At 42.0% G+C, this 26431-nt stretch overlaps 1 protein-coding gene across 1 annotated transcript in view; it reads left to right on the forward strand.

Annotated features, from left to right (window-relative positions):
• daam1a (dishevelled associated activator of morphogenesis 1a) overlaps positions 1-26431 on the forward strand; it is a 137298-nt gene that overhangs the window by 23764 nt on the left and 87103 nt on the right. The window contains exon 3 of the mRNA XM_055640503.1: positions 20143-20359. Coding sequence (XP_055496478.1) covers positions 20171-20359 — 189 coding nt within the window. The 5' untranslated portion in view covers positions 20143-20170. The remainder of the gene's footprint in view (positions 1-20142; positions 20360-26431) is intronic.

Consider the following 26431-nt stretch of genomic DNA (forward strand, 5'->3'; position numbering starts at 1 on the left):
CCTGCACGTGATCCATATCCCTCCATATCCATGTGTCTGTGTAAAAGCCTCTTAAACGCCACTATCGTATCTGCCTCCTCCACCACAACTGGCAGTGCACTCCAGGCACCCACCACCCGCTGTGTAAGAAAAAACATTTGCCCCACACATTCCCTTTAAATGTTGCCCCTCTCACCTTAAAGCTATGCTCTATAGTCCTTGACATTTCCACCTTGGGGGAAAAAGATTCTGACTTCATCCTATGCGCCTCTCATAATTTTATATGCTTCTATCAGGTCTCTCCTCAACCTCCAGCGTTCCAGAGCGAACAATTCAATTTTTTCCAACCTCTCCTTGTAGCTCACACCCCTTAATTCAGTCAACCTCTTCTGCCATCTTCAAATCCTCCCTATCTGTCGTGTAAATTGCAGGGACTTGACCTGATGCGAGTCGATGTCTTAATTACTCTTTTTGATCCATTCATGGGCATTATTGGAAAAAGATTCATGGAGTTGAAATTGATTTGTCAACGTTTTGTTGTCATTCCCCTTTAAATCGATTCCAATCAATATGCTGTTGATAAAAGGAAATATCTCCAGTCATGAATAGCATTGGTCAGGTTGCACCTAGGATATTATGTGCAAGGTTGATACCAATCAAGGATGTAACTGACCTTGATGTGCCATTGGGAATGATTACTGAAGTCAAAAAGTACTAGTATGTGAATTGACAAGCAGCTAAATTCAAAGAACTGAAAACAAAAGCATGCTGCAAAATGTCCTGTAGATCAGATGGCACCTGAGGGAGAGACACTGAGTTAATTTTGAAAGTAAATTACTTTTCTTCATAACTGGGACTCTTCACAGCGGGAGATGAAACGTTGGAGTTAAGGTGGTGATACTCTAATTAATAATGCTCATGGCTGCAGAAAATTGACTTGGAACGGAACAAAATAATGAAAGGTTAATCTTTGCGGATGCAAGGAAATAAGCAGCAAAACGGGATGCCTTGATAGAATTAGTCACAACTGAGAAATACATTAAATACAACGGCCAGAAAGACAAGCTGGATCTGAGGGCTACCTTTAGAATAAAACCAAAATGTACCCTTAATATTTGAATATGCAGGTATTCCACAGTTGATGGTTGTGGTCTGTAATATGCAGGATATTTTGGGAATATTGCTAATATTTCTAATTTCCTTTCCCCAATAAATCTATCTCTTGTCTCTTTCCACCTCTGCTTTATAAGATGGAGATGAAGATAGATTGGTTCAGGGAAGAGTTTGGCTGAATGCCATGTTGACAAAATGATTAGACAGTGAGAACTATGAAGTGGATGGTGCACCGATGCACTAGACTGGAGGAGATGGCATAGATTGTGGGTTCTGGTATGTAGTTAATATATATATTTTTAATCTTTACAATCTATTATTCATTAACGTTGATTTGTCAATGCCAAAAAAGGAGATTACAAATTGTCTTGGTTGCACTGGGAACATGGCTTCTGTTTTGCACTAATTTTGCTTTTTTTTCATTAATTGAACTTTTGTTTAGTGGAACCTATGAGTACAGTGTTTACAGACTTGTTATGCTGGTGCAAGTAAGAATTTAATTGTTCCATTTTCAGCATGTATGACAATTTAACACTCTGGACTTTTGGCTCTTAAATGCAGTAATCAATAAATCCTTTTGATAACAGCAAAAGCAGGTATAACAGCAAATGCTGCTTGTATATATGCTTTAATATATTAAATGTACATGTTCTTGTAATTAAATTGAAACAGCGCACAAGCTAATGAAATTTCAAGTAAATGCTTAAAATTAAGCAAGACATATTTTAGGTTCAAAGTGAAATTGTATATATTTTTTTTAGATTAATGTTAACTGATTTATCATAGCCACCCAGATAATTGACACCATGTTTCAATGCAGTGAATTATCTTGAAGCTATATGACACTCTCAGGAGACTATCATAATGGACCTCAGCCAAGTCATTAGGGCAAATTTCTTGCTAATGTCTGGAATATGATGGTTTTGTTCTAGGAATCCACAAAAAAAAGTAAGTGACAGAGAGAGGAGGCACATTGAATTGAGTACAGTGATTTATCCCCACTCTGAGCCGGTATTGCCATGGATTTCTTCAAAAAAAAGTTGTTGAGCCAGGTGGAGGACGTCTGAAGAAGGGTCCTGATCTGAAACGTCGCCTGTCCATTCCATCCACAAATGCTGCCTGACCCACTGAGTTCCACCAGCACTTTGTGTCTTTTTTTGCTGTGCTCCTAAACCAAAATGCAAGACTTGACACAATTATGTCAGGATTTTGGGTTGATTCTGGTTGAGAGGACTCAAGGGCCTGATCTATCTATATGTTGAGGTTGGACAGGCGAGGACTTTATTCCTTGTATTGTGGGAAGCTGAGGGGTCATTTTGCAGAGGTGCATAAATCAAGAGGGGAATTTGAGGGGAGTGCACCCCGTTTTCCAGGGTAGCTGAATCAAGAACTAGGTGACACAGGTTTAAGATACCCGAGTGATTCCTATTAAATCTTTCCCCTCTCATATTAAACGTTGTCTTTCCATTTCAATTCTCAAATGCTGCCTGCCCTACTGAGTTCCTCTAGCTCCTTGTTTTATGATTATCTATGATCCTAAGGATATAGGAATAAGGTAAAAGTGGAAATATTTAATAGGAACTTGAAGGGCAGCTTTATTACACAGATGCAGGTGGGTAGATGGAACAAGCTGCCAGAGGAGATAGTTGAAGCGGGTTTAGCAGCATTGAAAATACATTTGGACAGGTACATGGAACATCTTCTTCTTATTGTGCACACACAAGATTAGAAGTTGTTCAGCCAGAGCTGAACACACTTCTCGGCATCTGCATACAATGGTGTCTGTCATGCTCTTCTTGTGCGTGGTGGTGGAAAGATTGGTGGAAACAGGGCCGTGACGTGAACGCTCTTTCCTTGACCCCAGGTACATGGATAGAAATGGTTTACAGGAAATTTGGGTGAATGGGACTAGCTTAGCCAGGGATCTGTGTTGGGTCCACTGTTGTTTGTCATGTACATCAATGATCTGGATGATGGTGTGGTAAATTGGATTAGTAAGTATGCAGATGATACTAAGATAGGTGGGGTTGCGGGTAATGAAGTAGAGTTTCAAAGTCTACAGAGAGATTTATGCCAGTTGGAAGAGTGGGCTGAAAGATGGCAGATGGAGTTTAATGCTGATAAGTGTGAGGTGCTACATCTTGGCAGGACAAATCAAAATAGGACGTACATGGTAAATGGTAGGGAATTGAAGAATGTAGGTGAACAGAGGGATCTGGGAATAACTGCGCACAGTTCCCTGAAAGTGGAATCTCATGTAGATAGGGTGGTAAAGAAAGCTTTTGGTGTGCTGGCCTTTATAAATCAGAGCATTGAGTATAGAAGTTGGGATGTAATGTTAAAATTGTACAAGAGGCATTGGTGAGGCCAATTCTGGAGTATGGTGTACAGTTTTGGTCACCTAATTATAGGAAGGATGTCAACAAAATAGGGAGAGTACAGAGGAGATTTACTAGAATGTTGCCTGGGTTTCAGCAACTAAGTTACAGAGAAAGGTTGAACAAGTTAGGGCTTTATTCTTTGGAGCGCAGAAGGTTAAGGGGGGACTTGATAGAGGTTTTTAAAATGATGAGAGGGATAGACAGAGTTGACGTGGAAAAGCTTTTCCCACTGAGAGTAGGGAAGATTCAAACAAGGGGACATGACATGAGAATTAAGGGACTGAAGTTTAGGGGTAACATGAGGGGGAACTTCTTTACTCAGAGAGTGGTAGCTGTGTGGAATGAGCTTCCAGTGAAGGTGGTGGAGGCAGGTTCGTTTTTATCATTTAAAAATAAATTGGATAGTTATATGGATGGGAAGGGAATGGAGGGTTATGGTCTGAGCGCAGGTATATGGGACTAGGGGAGATTATGTGTTCGGCACGGACTAGAAGGGTCGAGATGGCCTGTTTCCGTGCTGTAATTGTTATATGGTTATATGGTATCATGGTCAGCATGGACAAGTGCTGACGGGCCTGTTTCCATGCTGCGACTTTCACTGAGATTTTAAGCCACTGAACAAATGATGATTCATGATATAATCTAGATGTTTATTGACGTGCAAAGGATTTATTGATTACTGCATTTAATAAGGTTCAAAATAACTTTAAGCTCTATGTGCTTCAAATATTTAAAAAATGACTATAGTTTGAGTGGGACATTTTCAAGATTGGTTTATCAGCTATTGGGGTTTGTTCTGGAAGAGAGGGCGGGGGAGTGCAGGGGCAAGAAGGGGAGGGGAGGAATAGAAGGGTAGGACAGTTTCATGTGTGGTTGAAGAGTTAGTGCAGGGGACAGGATTCATATTTCTGGACCATTGGAATCTCCACTGTGGCGGAAGTTACCTGTACAAGAGGGAAGGGTTGCACGAACTCCAAGGTGGATAAACCCGGTCCATGGGACTGAGATATTCCAGCCATCACAGAAACATGGCTAAAGGAGGGATCTGATTTGCAGTTTACAGGATTTCCAGGGTACTGGCAGTATAGAAGTGAAGGAAAGAGGAGGGGAATTACATTTTTGCCAGTTTCTTGTTACAATTCTTTATGACAGACTTTGCAATTGAAGAATTACTTACAAAAGTAAGTAACAATTTCAAAAATAATTTGGTACTACATACGGGATTACTGGTTCAAATTTTGACAATAAGGTTTTAATGAAAGTAAGTGATTATAGAAGTTGAAGCTGGAAAAGCAGTATGATCTATTTAGTTTTTGGAATAATATGGATATCACATGCATGTCAATGTTACATTACAGTTATTAACATTTGAAAAGCCACTAGATTTATGAAAGTATATTTGGTCAATCATTATTGCTTGGGAAGGGATACAAAGACAAGTCAGGTGTAATTCTTAATCACAATAATACTTTATTAGCCAAGTATGTTTAGCAACATACTAGGAATTTAATTTACCAAGTCAGTCATACAAATAAAAAGCAACGGAACACACAAAATACATTTTAACATAAACATCCACCACAGTGACTCCTCCACATTCCCCACTGTGGTGAAAGGTGAAAAAAAAGTTCAAATCACTTCCCTTCGATGCTCTCCCGCATCGGGGGCCTCGAGCCTTCCATTGACGGGACGATCTTGACTCCCGTAGCCGGCGGCGTTTGGGCCCTCCGCATTGGGGTGATCAGCTCCTGCATCGGGGGGATGTCAGCTCCCCTGCGCCGGCGATCGGGGGTCGGGGCTGGTCGAGCCTCTGCGTTGTTGGAGCTTCCCGACTCATCTTCTCCTGAGACTGCGAGCTCCTGATGGTAAGTCCGCAAGCCACGGTAGGAGCGATCCCAGGCAAGGGATCAGCTCCGATGTTAAGTCCACGTCCCACGGTGGGGCTCAAGTCAGTCCGAGGAGGCCTCCACACTCAATTTTTTTTTTAAAAAGACGAAAAACAGACAATCGTGTGGCGCCCCTGGTGGTAACGCTCAACACATGGGTGTGGTACTTGGATTAACATCTCTTTTGGTGTATTTGTTTACATACAGAAACTGGTTAAATGAACAAAGTACTTGAACTGTAGCAATTATTTTTCAGATAAATCACCCTTATACTTAAAAAATGATTTAGCTATACAAGACAGAAACATTTATTTTTATTTTCCCTCGAGGATCAGCATCATGTTGAATCTTGCAGACTCTTCTACTTGTCTGGTCATTTGCACAACATATACTGAGTAGCATAATTTGATCGGGAGTAAAGACGCCTCCAGGCAATACATCTGACGGTTTTTTTTTAGTCCAGTCAAAACGCACTGGTTTTGTTGCTTCACCGATGATTGGAACAGCAGATTTCTTGCTGTGATGAGATTCTGAGGGTCGGGGGAGAAAGTGTTGCTAGCTTGCCTGTGAGATTAATGTAGAATCCCATCTCTGCAGCTTTGATTGACCACATTGCTATTCACAGGCCGGCAGCAGATGTGGCTGCGTGCTTTTACTGTGCAAAAGGCAATGGCTGCCAGGAGCTCCGTCAAATAGTGCATTTTTATTGGAGAATTTAATTTAATGTGGCCTGTTTGATGTATTTTTCAAGTTGGTGCTGAGAAGCTGCCGAAACATGAGGTACAAGATTTTCTTTTTTCTCTTAATGACTGAAAATCATATCTCTGGGGTAGGTGAATCTGTATGCTGAAGGTTGTTTAGCAAGCTGCTTCCATATTACCGTATGATGGAGAGAGAAATAGTGAGTGTTATGATATGAATGCTTAGCACTTGTAATTTTATTAAGGTGCAATAATGTAAATATTTAAGAAAGAACTGCAGATGCTAGAAAAATCGAAGGGAGACAAAAATGCTGGAGAAACTCAGCGGGTGAGGCAGCATCTATGGAGCGAAGGAATAGGTGACGTTTTGGGTCGAGACCCTTCTTCAGAATGATATAATGTAAATATATTACCTATGTAAAGCTGTGACATGGTGGCTGGTATATTTTCTTTACTGTTTCAAACCCTCTAACCAGGTCCATCACAAATAAGGGCAGCACAGTGGCGCAGCTGTTAGAGCTGCTGCCTCATTGTGCCAGAGACCCGGGTTTGATCTTAACCTCGGGTGCTGTCTGTGTGGAGGTTTTGCATTCTCTCTGTGACCGCATGGGTTTCCTTCAGGTGCTCTGGTTTCCTCCCATATCCTAAAGAAGTGCAGGTTTGTAGGTTAACTGGCCTCTATAAATTGCCCCTCGAGTGTATGAAGTGGATGAGAAAGTGGGATAACATAGAAATTATGTGAACAGGTGATCGATATTCGGCATCGATACTTTGGGCCGAAGTGCCTGTTTCTATGTTATATTTTTCAAATCGATTCAATTTAAAAATAGCAAGGAAATAAACCATGAAAAGATGATATTGAATTGTTTGAGTGTGCTGTAGCATACAGTGTTTGTGTAGCAGTATCTCTTCATGTTTGCATTTCCCAGAGACTCATCCTGTGTGATTTTTTTTTTTGTTGGAGATTTAGAAGCATTCTCGATTATCTTAACTCAGCAGTGAATAAATCTAATAAAAGAACATAAAAGCTTATTCATCATTATGTTGAGATGTACACACATTAAGCTAAACATCATTTTAGCTTATGGTGCATTCCACCAAACTCTATGGAATGCACTTAAGTTGTCAATAAGGATAAAGAAGTTTGTACATTTCTCCTTTAATGCATAGTAATGCATTTTACATTGTTCAATTATGGTTCCTTTAGAAGGGAAGCAGATGAAGATGTTCACAGTGCAGTCAGCCAGCTTGGGATTTTACAGTATCTGATAACTAATATGGCTGAAAATTAATACTTGCCACAGTGTTTATGCACCTCTGGAGGAAGTGGAGAGGCAATGTTTCGGGTCGGGACACAACAGAGGGCAGTGAAAGAGTGTCTCACAGAATTCCCATCAGACAGAGGGGAAGAGCTTACAGGTTTCTACTTCCCTACCATAATTGGTCCGAAGAAGGGGCATGACCCAATATGTCTATGTTCTCCAGAGATGCTGCCTGACCTGGTGAGTTAGACCAGCCCTTAGTCTTTTTTTGTAAACCAGCATCTATTGTTGCTTGTGTCTAAACAGAACTTCTTCAAAGTAGGCTCACTTTGAGGAGATTTTGCAGTGGAGCTGCAACATAAAAGTTGCAAAGAACTACAGATGCATAGAACACAAAGTGCTGGAGTAACTCGGTGGATCAGGCAGCATCTCTGGAGGACTTGGATGGATGAATTTTCGTGTTGGGACCTATCTATGTCCTCCGGAGATGTTGCCTGATCTGCTGAGCTACTTCAGCACTTTTTGGGCAGTTCTTGTTTTCTTATGAGTGGTGACTGAATAATCCTTAATTGTTGTTCATCCCACACAGTGACACACGCATTTCCACTGGGATCTTGAAATAGGTATTTGGATGTAGGGAGTACTGTTGTTGTAAGCTAATAATTTAGCTCAGGAATTTTAATTTCATAATTTGCGCAACCTTTTCTCTGCGTGTTGTGCTGTTACTTTGAATCTCATTTAAAAACAATCCAGTTTTAAAAGTAGTTTGACTTATCATTGGCCTTCAGCTGCCTCTCATTAAAAGTTGGACACTTTTCAAATTTGTTTGACTTGTTCAACTTCTGTGATCGCATATTGGCAAATATACTGTTCAAGAAGGAACTGCAGATGCTGGAAGATCGAAGGTACACAAAAATTCTGGAGAAACTCAGCGAGTGCAGCAGCATCTATGGAGCGAAGGAAATGGGCGACATTTCGGGCCGAAACCCTTCTTCAGACTGATGGGGGGTGGGGGGGGAGAAGGAAGGAAAAAGGGAGGAGGAGGATCCCGAGGGTGGGGGGATGGGAGGAGACAGCTCGAGGGTTAAGGAAGGGGAGGAGACAGCAAGGGCTAGCAAAACTGGGAGAATTCAACGTTCAGAATGAGTGAGCCAGAGTGAGCAACACCGGAAATTGGAGGAACAGCACCTCATATTCCGCCTGGGTTGCTTGCGTCCGGATGGCATGAACGTTGAATACAATCAGCCTGAAGAAGGGTCCCAATTCGAAATTCCCTCCACAAATGCTGCCTGTCCTGCTGAGTTCTTCCGGCAATTTGGTTTTTGCTCAAGATTGTATTGGCAATGGCAGAGTAAATTTATCTTTGCTGCATGGGGGTTTTTGGTGTGACTTTGCAAATCATTATAATAGCGTGCAATGCTACAGAAATTGTGGGAGGGATTTAATCATGGATTTCCTAAGCAAGTTGTGCATAGATTCGACCCTGCAAGACGTTCTGAGCTATTTTTACATATAACGTTTGCATTAGCTTATAAGGAGGCAATTCTTCAATACTTTTCAGAATCTAACTCTTTCCTTTCATTCCTTTGGGAACGTTAATTATATTGGAAAAGCGCTTAGCTTCTGTTAAAGCGAAGCGGAATTTCACAATACTGTGAAAATATTTTTTGGCTTTCACTGTGCCTTGTCATATTTGATGTATACTTTTCACTGAATTTTCCCCAGTAGTTATTTTGTTATCATTTGAAATGTAATAGTGGGCATAATTTCAAAATAATACTTAACTTGATACATCGTAATGTCATAACTCAGCTTTTGGGTTTATGAATAAAAATCGGTACATTGAATTGGAAAGCTTCATAAGCAGTGCTCTGAAGCAAGATCAGAAAAGCGTTTTTGGCAATTTAATGTATCGTTGAAGGGAAGTGAAACTTTTTTAGGAGTTTTATATTTTATGAGCTGAACAATTGGTAATAATACAAGTGTTGTTAAAAATGTTGCATTATTTTGATTTGCTTTTATAATTGGTACATAATGATTCATAAACACGGGAGTGGGAGTAAGGGATTACTGGCAGGTCTATTACCTGAAGTGAACTGGTATAGAAATTGTAAACACTAATTAACTTGTGCAACGTTGAGTCCTCCTCCACTCGCTTATTACATTTTCATAGCTGATGATATTGAATCGGGAAGAGAACTGAAGTTCAGACAAGTAGCACAATCATAACACAATGTAGCATGCCAATTGAGACATTTTTGGTTGATCCCCTTTAGCTGTATCACTGACTGCTGTCAGAATTGTGCTGTGACCATATTGACGTGGATAGGTACATGGATGAGAAAGGTTGAGAGAGATTTGGGCCAAATGCGGGAAAATATGGATTGGCTTAGATAGGGCATCTTGGTTGGCATGGACGAGTTGGGCCGAAGGGTCTATTTCTGTATTGTCTGACTCAATGACATCGAAGAGGTAGAAAGTAGGTGGCTATTCTTCTTGGGTGGGATGACCACTAGACATTGGTTGAAAACCATGTTTTAAAATGTTTGCAACATAAAGAAATATCGTCGTGCAGTAAACCCTCCTGACTGTGGACCTCTTAATAATGAATTTTGGTTCTCGCGGATGGACTTGTTGACCTTCAACATCAGGCCGGTCCTACGCCACCACCACCACCACTGCTCCACACAACTTCCTCGGCTGCTTCCAGGCCAAGCCTGCCTCTGCTGCCGCCACTGCTGCCCCTCACCTGCACTCCTGTCGCCCACGGGCCGCGACCAAAGACTTTGCCGATCCTTGCCTCAACTCACCTGGATCCAGACCCTGTTCTAGACCGAGTTCAAGATGGGGTCTTGACCCAAAACATCACCTATCCATGTTCTCCTGAGATGCCGCCTGACCTGCTGAGTTACCCCAGCACTTTGTGTCCTTTTGTGTATTAACCAGAATCTGCAATTCTTTGTTTCCACTGCTTATACAATGATACTCTATTCCTCGGTAATATCTGACTCGGTTAGAGTGGAAAATCGGATATCATTCCCCCCTCTATGGTCTGTTCTAATGAGAGTTTACTGTACTTTGGTATTTGGGTTAAATGATGTGGAAGTTGATTGAATGCATCGCTTTATGGGTTTTAAAATAACTGCTGGTATAAATGTCATCATCTTTGTTTAGTTTCATGTCAACATTTATGGCTTTTTTCTTTCAACCCATCAACTTAGTAAATTCAAATAATTATTTCAATGGAATAAGTGGTCAACTGTGTTTGGAAATGGGTAACTTTGACAATGAATCAATTGTTAGCCTTTAATAACATGATGGTGCATGAGATTTGTTTGTATTTCGCGTTGTAATATCCGCTTTGGAAAAGTGAAATGGTTTCTTACAAAGATTTTTTTTTCTCTGCCTCTAAATAATGGGGCTTTCAGTTTTGTTGATCATTATCCGGGAGGGAATCTTTGACATTTGACTGTACCAAATCCTGAACTGTTCATTATCTAGGCTCGGTGGATGCTGAGAGTTTATTTCAAGTTGTATAGTGCTGTCATTATAAGTCTCTTTTAAATAGTGGAGGTACAGCCAAAGGAAAAAAAAGATAACAATCACTTGTAATCTAGATATTTATGAAGTATAAAATACCAATTGTTGTTATATGGTTATATAACCATATAACAATTACAGCACGGAAACAGGCCATCTCGGCCCTACAAGTCCATGCCGAACAAATTTTTTTCCCCTTAGTCCCACCTGCCTGCACTCGTACCATAACCCTCCATTCCCTTCTCATCCATATGCCTATCCAATTTATTTTTAAATGATACCAATGAACCTGCCTCCACCACTTCCACTGGGAGCTCATTCCACACCGCCACCACTCTCTGCGTAAAGAAGTTCCCCCTCATATTACCCCTAAACATCTGTCCCTTAATTCTGAAGTCATGTCCTCTTGTTTATATGGTTGTTGAACAAGAGTTTTCCGCAGCCCTTGTATCTTTGATAGTCAACACCCAATCTCTGAAGTTTTAGTCACTCAGTGTATGTTCATGGCAGGGATGGATAGATTTTTGTATATTGAGGGAAATGACGAGGAAGACACAAAATGCTGGAGTTACTCAGCGGGACAGGCAGCATCTCTGGAGAGAAGGAATGGTTGACGTTTCGAGTCGAGACCCTTCTTCAGACTGATGTCAGGGAAGTGAGCAGGACAGAGATAGAATGTAGTCAGTGACAGTAAGACTGTTGGGAGAACTAAGAAGGGGAAGGGATAGAGAGAGAGAGGAAAAGCAAGCTAGAGAAGTCAATGTTCGACCACCCAGTGGAGCAAAATGTCCGTCGGGGAATGTTGCCGACTGGCCCGCTGCAGACTGCAGGAGTACGTGCTGAGGGACGTACTGAAGTTCGGTGCAGCCAAGGCCAAGGCTCGGTGGGGGAGGACCACAGTCTAGGTTCCTTCCGCTGCTGGACATGGGGGGCAGGGTGTGGTGGAGACACCCCTGAAAAATAAGGGAAGGGATTCCACGCCAATGGGACACATGAGTGGCATGGGTGTGGGGTAAATTTTTGATTTGGGGAAACTGTATTGTATGTATAGCCTCCGAGAATGTGGGATGGCGTTTTGTAAGGATCATGTATTTTATTTATTTCTCGAATAAAGTCTATTTTGAACAATCACTCCTCCGACTAACCCCATTCCCCCTCCCTCCCCCTCCCCCACCACTCCTTCTGAATACTCCCTCAGAAATGAATGCCACCCCAACACTCCCACCTCAGATTGATCCCATCCCCACCCTCCCTCTAACACTCCCTCCTCTGAACTGATCTCTCTCCTCCGACAGCCCTCTCGGCATTCTCTTCTGTAACCTGACTTCCACAAACACTCTCTCCTCACGGCTCTCCATACTTCACTCTTTCCTTCTCCCCCCCCCCCCACTGCCCCCCCCCCGACCCCAGGGAGAAACACACTCTGCACCCACAACCGCTCTCTGCTTTTTCTCCACACCATGATCTCCGAACTGACAAACCATCCCCATCTCCCAATTCTCCTGATGACACACAAAACGCATGCAATGTTTCACAGTAAGTAACGGCTACATTTAGTTTTTGCTGCATCTTATAGCACAATTTAAAAAGAAAACACGTGTTGTTGACTCGTCTTGGATGTTCTAACTTGAAATGGATTGTGAAGGACAAGGAACCATTTCATCTTTTAATTGGTCAGTTTATTGGATTACAGCTGATATTTGGAGGCAATTTGCAGTCCATGGTGATATTTTTAATATAACAAAGCTACATTTGTATTTATAGTTGACTGCACCAAGAGTTTAGTTTGCCTCCAGCAAGGAGATAATAACCTCAAAATAGTACTTGTCATCTTTTGTCATATTCCTGTGTAATGACAGCAATTGTGCCATTTCTGTCTCCAAGTGAGATTTAAATTAACTATCAAAAGGAGTTTGTGTTCAGTTGAACGAAGGTTAGAGCAAAGATGGACCCATGAGAGCAGCACCCTACAGTAGTGAGATTAGCTACTGCTACATGTCCTCCTCCTCTACCCCATTCCCTTCCACTCCCTCTTCTGTCCCCTGCACCTCTTCCACCCCTGTTCTGTCCCTACTCCTGCCCCCTCCCCCACCTGTTCTCCCTCATGGCCCTCCCCTCCCCTTCTGTTCTCCCTCATGGCCCTCCCCTCCCCTTCTGTCCTCGCTCATGGCCCTCCCCTCCTCCTTCCTCTCCTGACCTTCTTCTGCCCCAGTCGCATTTTGTCCCCTCCCCCCCCCCCGTTCATGTTGGTGTTTGATCGATTTTGGTGGGTTTGAGTGTTTATATTCAACCTGCCTGCAACTTTAGATCGGTGAAAGGAATGTTGAACAAGTCAGGAAAATAGCGTGAAGTAAACAAGGTGGTGGTGGAGAACGCACAAGGCTCATAGCAAAAGCAGCAAAAAACAGCAGCATTTCTGAAATTGACGCACTGTACAGCACACTGTGGTTGATGAGAAAAACATTCATAGCATTGGCTGTGTGCCATTGTTGGAGCTGTTTTGCCATTGAAGGCAGATGCTACAACATTATAGCACATTTGAAGTGTTCTAGTTGGGGAGGCACTATTTGCATTATTGTGTTCAAATTCTTGGTTCTTCTGACAAAAGTGTATAGGTGGACTGTCAAAACATTATCCCCAGGGTGGAAAGGTCAAAGACTGGAAGGCATAGATTTAAGGTGAGATGCTCAAAGAGTAGTCTGAAGAAGGTCACGACCCGAAACATTGCCCATTTCCTTCGCTCCATAGATGCGGCCTCACCCGCTGAGTTTCTCCAGCATTTTTGTTAACCTTTGATTTTCAGCATCTGCAGTTCCTTCTTAAACAGAGTGAATGAACAGGGTCATTTTACCCAGAGTAAGCCAATTAAGAACCAGAGGACATGGGTTTGAGGTGAAAGGGGAAAGATTTAGTAGGAATGTGCAGGGCAACCTATCACACAGTGGGTGGTGTGTATATGGAAAGAGCTCCCAGAGGAGGTAGTTGACATAGGTACCATAACAACATTTTAAAAGGCATTTGGACATGTACATGGATAGGAAATGTTTAGAGGGATATGGGCAAACTGACAAATGGGACTAATGCAGATTGGCATCGGTTGGCATTGGCATCTTGGTTGTCATTGGCAAGTTAGGCTGAAGGGCCTGTTTCTGTGTGACTCTCTAACTGGAGTAGGATAAACGACAATCATGCATTTATTTGGGATGTGGGAGGAAACCGGAGCCAGAGGGAACGCACGTGGTCACAGAGAGAACGTACAAACTCTATACAGCCAGCAACTGAGGTCGGCATTGAACCTGGGTCTCTGGTTCAGCGAAGCAGCAGCTACCATCTGCGCCGCTGATCTTGATGACTTGGAAGCAATTGAAGAAAGTAGGGATCTGCTTTGTGTTGGGGTGGAGTTGTTTATGTTGTTTGTGAGAGTTGCGAGATGTTGTAGAGACTGTGTAGTGGCACATTGCACAAGGTGTAACTTGAAGTTGAGAAGTGTGGCTTCAGAGCTTTGGATGGCAGAAAAAGTGTGTTGCACTTTAAATGCCTGTGCTCCAGCACAATAATCACAGTTGCTAGATCCGCTGCCTTACAGCGGCAGACCTGCGTTCGATCCTGACCTCGGTTGATGTCTGTGCTGAGTTTGCACGTTCACCCCGTGATTGCGTCGTTTTTCTCTAGCTCCTCGGATTCTTCCCACGTTACAAAGATGTGTGTGTTTGTCAGTGAATTGGTCTATAAAATTGTCCCTAGTGTGTTGGGAGTGGACGAGAAGGTAGGATGATATAGAACCTGTGTGAACGGGTGATCGATGGTCAGTGTGGACTCGGTGGGCTGAAGGGCATGTTTCCAGGCGGTATCCAATTAAACTAAACAAATCGTGCTCCTGCTGCAAGTGTTGCATACCCTTTGCCAAGAGCAGGCCTGCAGAACAATACGTTTCAATTTCTCCGACAGGAGACATAAGGTGCTGCAGAATATATAAGATATTTTAGTGGTCTGATAAACGACTCCTGGAGTTTTCAACAATACTTTATTCGAAAGTTCAAGTTGCAGCATACAGGTTTAACAGACACGTCTGGCCACATTGGTGGTCAGCGTTGAACTAACGCGCGCAGGGGTAAACCGCGCGAAAACAACAGCCCCTCCCGAGTCACGTGACCGCGGCTTCCGAACGCCGGGTTCGATATCTGCGTGCGCTAGCAGGCACCGCTACAATATTCCACATTACTTTTTGCAGTAATCATTTGTTGCAAAGTTGCTGGAGATGAGTGTAACTGATAGTTGAATATCAGCACGAGGGATTTGATAGTTACATGGAAAAGCCCTTTGTGCTGAATGAATGTCGATTCTGCTGACAACCTCAGTCCATGTTAACAAAGTCAGTGCGCTATAAGCATGGAAACACGCTGTTTGGCACACAGTCGAAACTGACCACAAAGCACTCATTTGGGCTAATCTGTGCTAATCCCTCATTTCCATTCATGTGCCCATCTGAACCACCTCCCCACCGTCTAATTCTCCTGCCAACTATGTACACAAGGAATCACTAGATCAGCCAATTAGCCTGCCAAACAGCACGTCATTGACATGCGGGAGGAAGCTGAAACACCTGGAGAAATGTTGTCGCAATGCCAATCGCATTGTTCCACTCAAAATTGTGAATATGGCTCAACTTATACAAATGTCGTAAAGGGATCTTCTCTCTCAATATAACGTCAACGATCCATGGCCAAATCTCACCATCAAAATCCTTGCTTCATAAGTTCATGTTCAAAATAAAAATCCTTGCTTGTTGACAGTTTGATTGCATTTGCGTAGAGTCTTTGACTGGACAGCACACAAACAAAAGCTTTCCTAAGTACCTCGGTACATCTGATAATAATAAACTAAACTAAAACAAATAATTGAGAGACGAGAGATATTTTGTGATTCACTTGCTTGAAATTAGGTCCGGATTGAACCCTGGGCTCTGGAGTTGAGAGGCACCATTTCATTACAAAACATGAAAGCTCCCGGGAGAGAAGGAGATTACAAAAAGCGGTTTATTATATGCCATCTACGTGTATTGTGTTTACATGCCTGTTCTGCTGTTGTAACTGTATTGTCGGTACATATGACACTGATATGACAATTAAACACTATTGACTCATGGGCCACACCAGAGATTGGGATTGAGCTTGATATTCTAGAGCACCATCTGCGACATCAGCACAATACACCACGGGAGATCATTTTCCCCCGTGGCTATCAAACTGTGCAACTCTTCCCCCTTCTGTCGTGGGGTGGTCTGGCTCCCCTCCCCAACCTTTGCACATGCCAAATCCTGCACTTTCCACTCATCACTGTAATTTCATGTTTCACGTATCTTGGTGTGTTTTATGACTGTTGGCAGACCAATTTCCCACCTGGGATAAATAAAGTTCTATCATACTGTATCGCTGTGCTGACCCCAGCTTTTGAAAGGACATTTTGTGCCATACTTGCTGAGCATTCCCAACTTTTTCTTTCCAAATTGTGGATGGGGGGCAGTAAGGGTTGGGGGAGACGGTGAAAGTGTGGGGTCGGAAAGGAGGTGAGGGTGGAAAGAGAACCTGTTAGTGAATTGCAGACAAGAAACTGCAGATGCTGGAAACATGTGTAGATCAAAGTGCTGGAGGATCTCAGTGGGTCAAGTAGCATCTGTGTCCTGTTTATGTCCTCCAGAAATGCAGCCTGATCCGCTGATTTTCTCCAGCACTTTGTGTTGTACACTGTTCGTGAATCGTTGCCTCGCAGCTCCAGAGTCCAGGGTTTGATCCTAACCTTATTTCAAGCAAGTGAATCACAACATTTTATCTTGTCTCCAGACAATTATACACTAAGCAAGGGTTTTGATTTTGTAACTAGCCAGGCATTGTTGGCAGTGTTTAAAAAGAGAGGATTCTTTTACAACAAAATGCATATGTTGAGCAATAGCCTTGATTTTGATTGGAATAATATGATTTAAACCCTCTGCAATCCAAAGAACGTACTGTGTTATCTGCTTCACGATAAGACATGAACTGGACATGAAATGCATCACAAAGTGCTTTACTGAAATGGATAACTGAACATGCTTTGTTTATGTTTAAGTTTATTACTGTCATGAGTACGGCAATACAGTGAAAAGCTTTGTTTTGCATTCAATCAAATCAGATAATACGATGCATGGAAACATTCAAGCCAAACTCAAGTACAATTAGTGGAGAGACAGGAAAGATGCAGAGTAATAGCCCTGTCCCACTGTACGAGTTCATTCCAAGAGCTCTCCCGAGTTTAAAAAAAATCAAACTCGTGGTACGCACGGAGAATGAACGTAGCGGGTACGTCGGAGCTCGGGGACGTCTCATAGCGGCTCGTAACGCTAACGGCATGTACTAGGGAAGACTCGCTAATGGCAGGTAAGCACGGGAAGACTCGTGAAGATTTTTCTACATGTTGAAAAATGTCCACGAGAGCCCCGAGTACTGACGAGTAGCCATTACCGTAAATCTCTGAGTTTGAATCAGGGCAAACTCGGGAGAACTCTTGGAATGAACTCGTACCGTGGGACAGGGGTTTGAGGAATAGTCTCTCAGCATTGTAACATAACAGTTCCAGAGACAAATTCTAATGTCTGCCGTGAGGTATAGTCATATGCTAGCTTATGGAAGGACCATTCAGTAGTCTGATAACAGAAGGGAAGAAGCTGTTCCTGAATCTATCTAGCGGTAAGTGCTTTCAAGCTTCTGTATCTTCTGCCAGTTGGGGGGGGGGGGGAATAACCGGGATCCAAAAGTCTTTGATTATGTTGGCTGCTTTCCCAATGCAGCATGGTGTAGATGGAACAATGGTGGGGAATCTGGTCTGTCTGATGGACTGGGCTACATCCACAACTGCAATTTCTTGCGGTCTTGGACAGAGCTGTCCCAAAACTGTGCACAAGCTGTGATGCAATTCATTGAATGTATTTTATTCAATGCACACTAATCTCTCGATTTTAAATTGAGACTTCACCATTGTATGTGGGAAATATGATCTCTTTGCTGCATTCTGTTGCTATTTAGCACTTTGCATCCCAATAATTGTTATTAACATGATGAGACTTTATTGCATTTGGTGATACAGTCGCTGAATTCGGAAGCAAATTATTTCCATAGAAGTTAAGTAATAATTATTGTGAGTTTCACAGTACATAAAGTTGGAGCCTATCCAATGTCAGCAAGACATTTCATGTGGTTTGTTTTAATTTGTGCATGAAGGTGAGAGTTTTTGTTCAATTCATTTTGTTGTGTAGTTTGAGTCACCATCCTACTGTGATAATCACATGCTACTATGAGTTTCAATCATTTAATAATATTTTTTTTAAATAATCGTTGATGTTTCATGGTTTTTTTTGTTGGAAGACTAATTGAATACATCAGGCTGGTCTAATTTTATGTTTGGGATGTATAGACTCGCTCAGTTTTTGAGATTTCTTGTTCTTTGTGTCTAACAAGGCAAGTTGGTGAATTTAACCACTTCAATGTGGAAAAAATCCATCTTTTTCTTTCATCTCTTCCATCAGGCACTTTCTTCATAACTGATTATAAAGCAAATGCTATTGATTTGGTGTTTGCCCCTTGTTTGAGCATAAGTGATTATGTAAACAATACATATATTAGTTCAATGCTAATTATAGTTTATCTTAGGGTTTTCTGATCATTTTAAATTTAAAGTACCTGGACCTAACACTGGCCTGGAGGATAATCAAACATTATAACATCATCTTACAATAAATAATTGATGTAGAGGCCAGTCTGTAACTTGATAAAAAAAAAGGCCTCTGTTACTACATTTCTGAACCTTTCAGAAAATGCTCTGATTTTCCTGAACATTTTAGAAAATGTCCTGGTTAATAAGTCTGATAATATTTATTTCGGCTCCCCACAGAACAAAAGATATATAGACATTTCATTATTTCAGAATACTCCTATGGCATAAGTAATATTTTGTTTTAATTTTGAGGCAAAGTATTTCATTGGAATGGCCTTTTGGTCAGGTGCTAGTTTATTTACTATAATAAAAATTAGCAGGTCAGTCAGTTTGTGAGGAAAGAGAATCGGAGTTAAATGTTGGTCTCTCCATCAGGACAGCACAGTGGTGCAGCTGGTAAAACTGCTGCCTCATAGCGCCAGTGACCCAGGCACAATCCTGGCCTCTGGTGCTGTCTGTATAAGATTGCATATTCCCCCTGAGACCGTGTGGGTTTCCTCCAGGTGCTCTGCTTTCTTCCCAAATTCCAAAGTTATGCAGATTTGAAGGTAAATTGTCCTCTGTGGATTATCCCCTACTGGGTCGGGAGTGGATGTGAAAGTGGGATAACATAGAGCTAATGTGAATAGGTAATTGATGGTTAGCATCGGTTCGGTGGGCCGAAGGGCCTGTTTCCATGCTGTATTTTTCAACCAATTAAAACTGAACAGGAGAAACTAAAATTAGTGAGGTTTAGGGAAAATGGTTTGAACCAGGAATATCTTTGACACGGTGAGGGCAGGGTTGTCCTGGAGATGAGATGTAAACTAGGACACCTTGTTAACCGGTTTATGGGGGCAGTTGGAGAGGTTGCGTGTCCCAAAAGCTATGCAAAGAGGGCAATTAGTGGGTGAGAGTTCTCGAATAAAGCAGGGACAAGAGACACAACCAAACCCTCAAAATTCTTCACATGAAATACAGCTTTATACCTTGTAGTTGGTTTGACACTCGGGGAAGCTGGTGGTGCATAAATTATGGATGAACTCTACAGTTCTGATCTGATTACAGGTCTTCTTTGTGCACCATTCATCATCCAACTGGCCTGCCAAGATATGTTCATATCCTCTCTCTAAATTTGTCGTCTCTCTACGTCAAGTACCATTTTGTCAAGCTGTGAGGGGCGTTGACAGATAGAAGCTGGAACAGCCCAGTCTATTTCTGCCAGTGATTGTAGAAATTGAATTGCTTTGCAGCCGTTTGGCTTACTTGATAATAGACACTAATGTGACAATGTGGAGCCCCTTTTAAATATATCTCAACTACCTGTCATGAATAGCATAAGATTTACTTGGAGAAGACCAGTATTAATTTTAGTTTAAGTGATTGAGTGTCACATCAGAATTCTTGTGAGTAAGTGGAATGCATTGCAAATTTAGCAAGATTGCAGAATGAACTTAACTTGGTATCGAGTATTTTAGGTGTTCTAAGTTTTGTGGACTTTGGTGAATTACAATAATAGTTTTGCTGATAGTATTGTTTCTTTTCAACCTTGTAGGAATTGCCATCTGTTGTGAGTAAATATCATGAACATGGCTCCTCGAAAGAGAAGTAGTCGGGGTCTCTCCTTCATATTCTGCTGCTTTCGAGGGAGCGACCACCCAGAGATCACCTACAGGCTGAGGAATGACAGCAATTTTGCATTGCAGACGATGGAGCCATCATTGCCCATGCCACCAACTGAAGAATTGGATGCCATGTTCGTTGAGCTTGTGGTATGTACACTGTCTTCACAATCAGTCCAATTGAACATTAACCTTTGACCATGTACATCTTTGTGAGATGTTGGTACTGTTACATGTTGGATGTTCGTGTACTGACTCAGAAAAGCAGTCAACTTAATCAAAGACTTATCCTATGCCAGTCAGTCTTTCTTTCCCCCCCCCCCCCACTCCCATCATGTAGAAAATACATAAACTTGAAAGCGCACGCCACCAGACTGGAACAATTTCTTCCCATATGTTTTCTGACTTTTGAACGGCCCTTCCATAATTTAGGGTACAGTCTGATTCGTACCCATCCCATTACTGACGTTAGACTTTGTCGAAGGTATTGATGAGCTACAGCGCTGAGTATTATATACTGTACTCCGTATCATCCCCTTTGCTCAACCTATTGTGCTTGAGTTTGACTTGATTGTATATATAGTATTATCTTATCTGATCCGATTGGCTAGTATGGAAAACAAAGCTTTTCACCGTTTAACTTAAACACAAATTTGTGAATTCCTACTACAAGGAATATGTGAAAACATAAAAGATGGTTAAATTAAAAATAATTTGTTTAGGGCTGATAACGGGAAAGAACTTTATTTTTAAATGCGCTTGTTACAGCTATTTTTCTGTCAAGTTACTCATTCTAGTTTAGGTTCTCTTTGGTGATGTCAACATTATGACAGGAAAAGAGGGAACATTTTTGACATCAGTGGTAACGAGATGATATTGGGTCAGATCTGACTCCTTTGTGGGATGGTTTAGGCACATTGAAGGAGGGGTGTGGTAAATCTAGGTGGGTGATTCAGTCGTGAATCACTGACGATTGAAAGATACAGCATGGAAACAGGGCCTTCGGCCCCTGAGTTCACACTAGCCATCAATCACTCATTTACACTAGTTCTACGTTATCGCACATTCTCACACACATTCGGAGCAATTTAGAGGCCAATTAACCTACAAACCTTTATGCCTTTGGGATGTGGGAGGACATTACAGATCTTGGGGAAACCCATACGGACATGGAGAGAATGTGCAACTCCACACAGACAGCATCCCAGGTCAGGATCAAACCTGGATCTTTGACTGAGACAGCAGCTCTACCAGCTGCCATTGTGCTGCCCAATTTGAGTGCCTATTAGCAAAGACTAGGGTACTGTCTGACTCGCCTCTTCCTCAATGCGGATATTAGGCTTTGTTTGTGGAACTGGTGCGGTACCACGGCCAAAATGGCATCCAGAATCTTCCCCTTTGCTCTACCTATTCCTCTTGATATATATAACAATAACAAACCTAAACCTAAATTTATTTCGAATTCTGCATGTCATTTTGTGTACATCTGCATTTTGTCCGAGTACATTTTTGATTACTACAACAATTTAAAACTGAATAGCTTGAAATATGAAGGGAATGCAAGATTCTCCAGAGTTCAGATTTTAAACCTGGTCCTTTTGCAAATGATTCCGAGTATTTTTCTTTTTTTTTATCGTGTGATACACTAACACATGACTGTTAACATGACAAACATCGATTACTAATAGGCTCCGCCACAGACTTTAAATGTGCTTTATTCAATCTAAATTCTACTTTGTAAGCAATTGCAGGATTGGTTTTAATCTGAAAAGTATTTTGTCAAATTAGGCAATTAAAAAATCTTTGCATTGGGTTTGAAATTGCTGTATGGTTAGAGTTGAGAATGGAATGCAGAACCACCGGTCTGGGGAGCTATTTTCACCTATGATTGAAAATATGGGTGGAAAGCTAACATTGCTGCTTCGGTAAAAGTGACTGTTGTACAGATTAAAAATAGACATTGTGGTTACTTTATAGTAATCCTCGCCAGGATCAAGTCTATTTGCAAACCTCTCCAGTTGCTGATTATTTTCTGTCTGTCTGAGTTGTGGTTTTGTGGTAGTTTCTCTCGAAAAGAGAGAGACCAAAGGAGCAGCATGCATATGGAGCTTTTGGTAGAGTGAAAATCGTTCAAAAGAAAAACTTGTTAATGAATGATAAAAGCTAAAACATGGAAAATTAAGACATTGAATCATCTCCTTTTATTGCAATTCATAGATTTGGAAAGCCTACTAAAGAGATAGTGGGTGGGGTGGAAAAGGAAATTCAACTTTTGTGATTATTGGGGAGAAAAACGAATTAAATCAGCTATTTGTACTACATTGAAGATTTATGCTTCACGTTATTCTTTCGGAAAGAAGATAGGTTTTAGTTTATTGTCGGTACAGCATAGAAACAAGCCCTCCAGCCCACCGAGTCCATGCTGACCATTGATCACCAGTTCACATTAGTTCGATGTTATCCTACTTTTTCATCCACTCCCTACACACTGGGGGCAATTTACAGAGGCCAATTAACCTACAAACCTGCATGTTTTTGGGATGTGGAAGGAAATCGGAACACCCAGAGGAAACCCATGTGGTCACAGGGAGAACGTGCAAACTACTCCCAGATGGCAACGGAGGTGAGGATCAAACATGGGTCTAGCACTATGAGGCAGCAGCTCATAGTACCAGACGCCACTGTGCTGCTCACATTCAATAATGTATGCATTCAATTTATTACAGTTGGGGACAGTAAGTATATAACAATATCCCAACAGTTGAAATTATTAGGCACGAGAAGATTAACTGCACAATCATCGTGCAATATTTCTTTCCAAACTGTCAACTATGCCGTCTCTTACAGTTTTGCATGTACAACAATGGCAACTCTCGTGACAGAATGGCGCAGCTGGTGGAGAGCTGCCTCAAATCTCCAGAGACCTTTTGGGAATCCTGCAGCAGCACTCCCAAATCCCTTTGCACCTCCAATTTCTGAATCCTCTCCCCATTTAGAGAATAGTCTATTACTTTATTATTCCACCAAAGTGCATGATTGTATACTTTGTTACGCTGTATTCCATCTGCCACTTTGCCCACTCTCTCAACCTGTCCAGGTCCTGCTGTAGACTCCCTGTTTCCTCAACACTACTTGCCCCTCCACCTATCTTCGTGTCATCTGCAAACTTGGCTACAAATCCATCAAATCTTAGCATTTGAATTCCGATGTAAAATGTGGTGCTGTTTTGCTGATTATCCAGATTCCAGTAAGTAGGTGTTTTGTTGTCGAATATGGCCGTCCATCTTCAATTGTTGACTGCTTTAAAGGAAATGTTCAAGCCTGTTTGAAGTAGGAGGAGGAACTTCTTTAGTCCGAGGATGGTGAATCTGTGGAATTCCTGCCACAGAAGGCTGTGGAGGCCATTGGATATATTTAAGGCAGAGATTGGCAGATTAGTACAGGTGTCGGTGGTTATGGGGGGGAAGGCAAGAGAATGGGGTTGAGAATGAAAGATTGATCAGCCATGTTTGAATGGCAGAGTAGACTTGATGGGCTGAATGACCTGATTCTGCTCCTATATCTTATGAAATTATGAGATGTGCCATCCTGCAGTATTTATATTTTCTGCCTGAGCTGTCATTTCAGATAATGACTGCAACTTGAAATTTGATAGGATTTGGGGCATATGTTCATCTTGACGAGGGTGCTTTTTGAGGAAGTCCTCATGCAGTACAAAACGCCTGTTGTGATCTTCAGGAGTCACGAGTGTTTAATTGTCATATGTACCAATAACAAAATAATGATTGGTTAATGATTCTTTCTTGCTGTGGCTTAACAGGCCTGTAAACTCAGTAACACAGTGGTAAATATATATTAATAAAAATGCAATAAATCAAGAACCATAATACTGGGCAGTCTATAGAAGATCATAGTTGCTGAGGTTGGTGTTGTGCAGTATTCAAAACCGTGCTCGTTACTGGGAAGATGCTGTTCTTGACCTATGATGTAGCCCATTACATTCAAAATTCCACTGAAACCTTAGAAAGTATAAACCCTATTAATAACCACCATTAGTATTGGCCCAGAATGTACTTTTCTTTTGCTACTATTCAGGAGAAGGTTGTTGATGAGTTACTCTGAATGGATCATCTTATTTCTTGGCTTCTAAACCGTGCCCATTGCTAGATTCTGTTTTACGCCTCACATGATTGGGGCGTAATCGCTTTACCTCCCCCCCGACTTCATTCAAGGACCTAAGCAGTCTTTCCGGGTGCAGCAGAGGTTCACCTACACCTCCTCCAACCTCACCTATTGCATCCACTGCACTAGGTATCAGCTGCTCTACATTGGTGAAACCAAGCGTAAGCTTGGCGATCGCTTCGCCGAACACCTCCGCTCGGTTCGCATTAACCTACCTGATCTCCCGGTGGCTCGGCACTTCAACTCCCCCTCCCATCCGAATCCAATCTTTCTGTCCTGGGCGTCCTCCATGGCCAGAGTGAGGACCACCGTAAATTGGAGGAGCAGCAGCTCATATTTCACTTGGGCAGTTTACACCCTGCCCCCTCCACACTCACATCAGTCTGAAGAAGGGCCTCGACCCGAAAGGTTGCCTATTTCCTTCACTCCATAGATGCTGCCTCACCCGCTGAGTTTCTCCAGCATTTTTGTCTACCTTCGATTTTCCAGCATCTGCAGTTCATTTTTAAACATCATGTTAAGGAGCTGATCATTTGAAATGATGGTATGTAGAAATGTCCACTCGCATCGATGGTGAATTTTTGCATTTCTTTGCACCTGACAGCTGTGGAGTCTAGCTCAGTAGAAGTAGTTAAAGTGGAGGTAAATAAACTTCTGCGAGATCAGGGAAATGATCTATGGTGTGTATGGCTTTAAGGGCTATTGATCTAACATGGAGGAGCCCAGAGGTAGAACAGCCATGATATTGATTGCAGGGGCAAGCTTGAGGACGGAGTCAGATGCCTACTCCTGCTGCTGTTTCTTGATAAGAGGGAAGGATCATCGATGTGTCCACAGAGGGGGAAGATATAATGGATGACAATGAGCTGGCTAATTTGCATAAGTAGGAAGGCAACCTCAGGGCAGCCATAGAACCTAGAAAAACACAGCAAAGGAACAGTCCACAATGACTGTGTCAAACATAAAGCCAAGATAAAATAATCTAATCTGCCTGCACATGATCCATTCCATGCAAAACCATGCACCCATTAAAAAGCCCCATAAACACCACTATCATATCTACCTTCAACACCAACCTGGCAGGATGTTCCAGGCACCCACCTTTCTGTGTTTAAACAATATTTTAAAACTTGCCCAGCACATCTTCTATAAACTTGGCCCTTTTCACCTTAAAGCTATGCCTTCTAGTCTTTGACATAACCCACCCTGGGGGGAAAAGGTGGTGATATAGAGTGTCCTCTCCATATAGCTAATTCCCTTTAATCCAGGCAGCATTCTGGTAAATGTTGTAGTAGTACCCACCTCAACTACCCCTTCTGCACCCTCTTCAAAGTCTCCACATTATTGTTCTAATGGGGCAACCAAAACTGCCACAATAATCTAGTCACGTGGTGTTATTTGAAAACTTTACGAAGCTGGTTCATACACCAGGTTGAACTTGGGGTATGTATTTAACAATATTCACAAATTAACTCAGTGAACTCGGGACCAATTCAAAAGTGAAATAAGGAATCAAGGTATTTTGTTGGTGAATCATTTGGATGGCTGGTCATGCCGAATTAATTATTTGTTCTTTTTGAAGTATGCCAGAACCAAATGCCCAAGAGCAAACAGTAAAGACCTAATGGTTCCAGTTAAATGTGCTGGCGAGGATATTTGTGATGCATTTATTTGCTGGGCTTTGCGGTGTATCTAAATACATCCTTTGTGTGTAGTGTAATCCAGAACATATGGAACCCATGTACTAACAAAATAATTGGCTAAATTACATGGATTTATATATCTCACTATCTTTGGGGTGGGGCCAGGTTGGGGAGGTGGGGGGGGGGGTGTAGAAAGAGAAGGGGCACTTTCCTTGTTATTACTGAATATTGTTGGAGGGAGAGAACCATAATTTGCCAGTAAAAAGTTCATAATTTGTTAAATTTGTGTGATATGAAAAGGGTAATGATAAAAGATCAATAACAGTCACTTTATTAATCTAATGGACCAAACCCCTGGAACGCCCTTTACAATAACTGGTAGCACAGTGGTGCAGCT

This window comes from Leucoraja erinacea, chromosome 9, assembly GCF_028641065.1.
Source record: "Leucoraja erinacea ecotype New England chromosome 9, Leri_hhj_1, whole genome shotgun sequence".
Classification (NCBI taxonomy): domain Eukaryota; kingdom Metazoa; phylum Chordata; class Chondrichthyes; order Rajiformes; family Rajidae; genus Leucoraja; species Leucoraja erinaceus.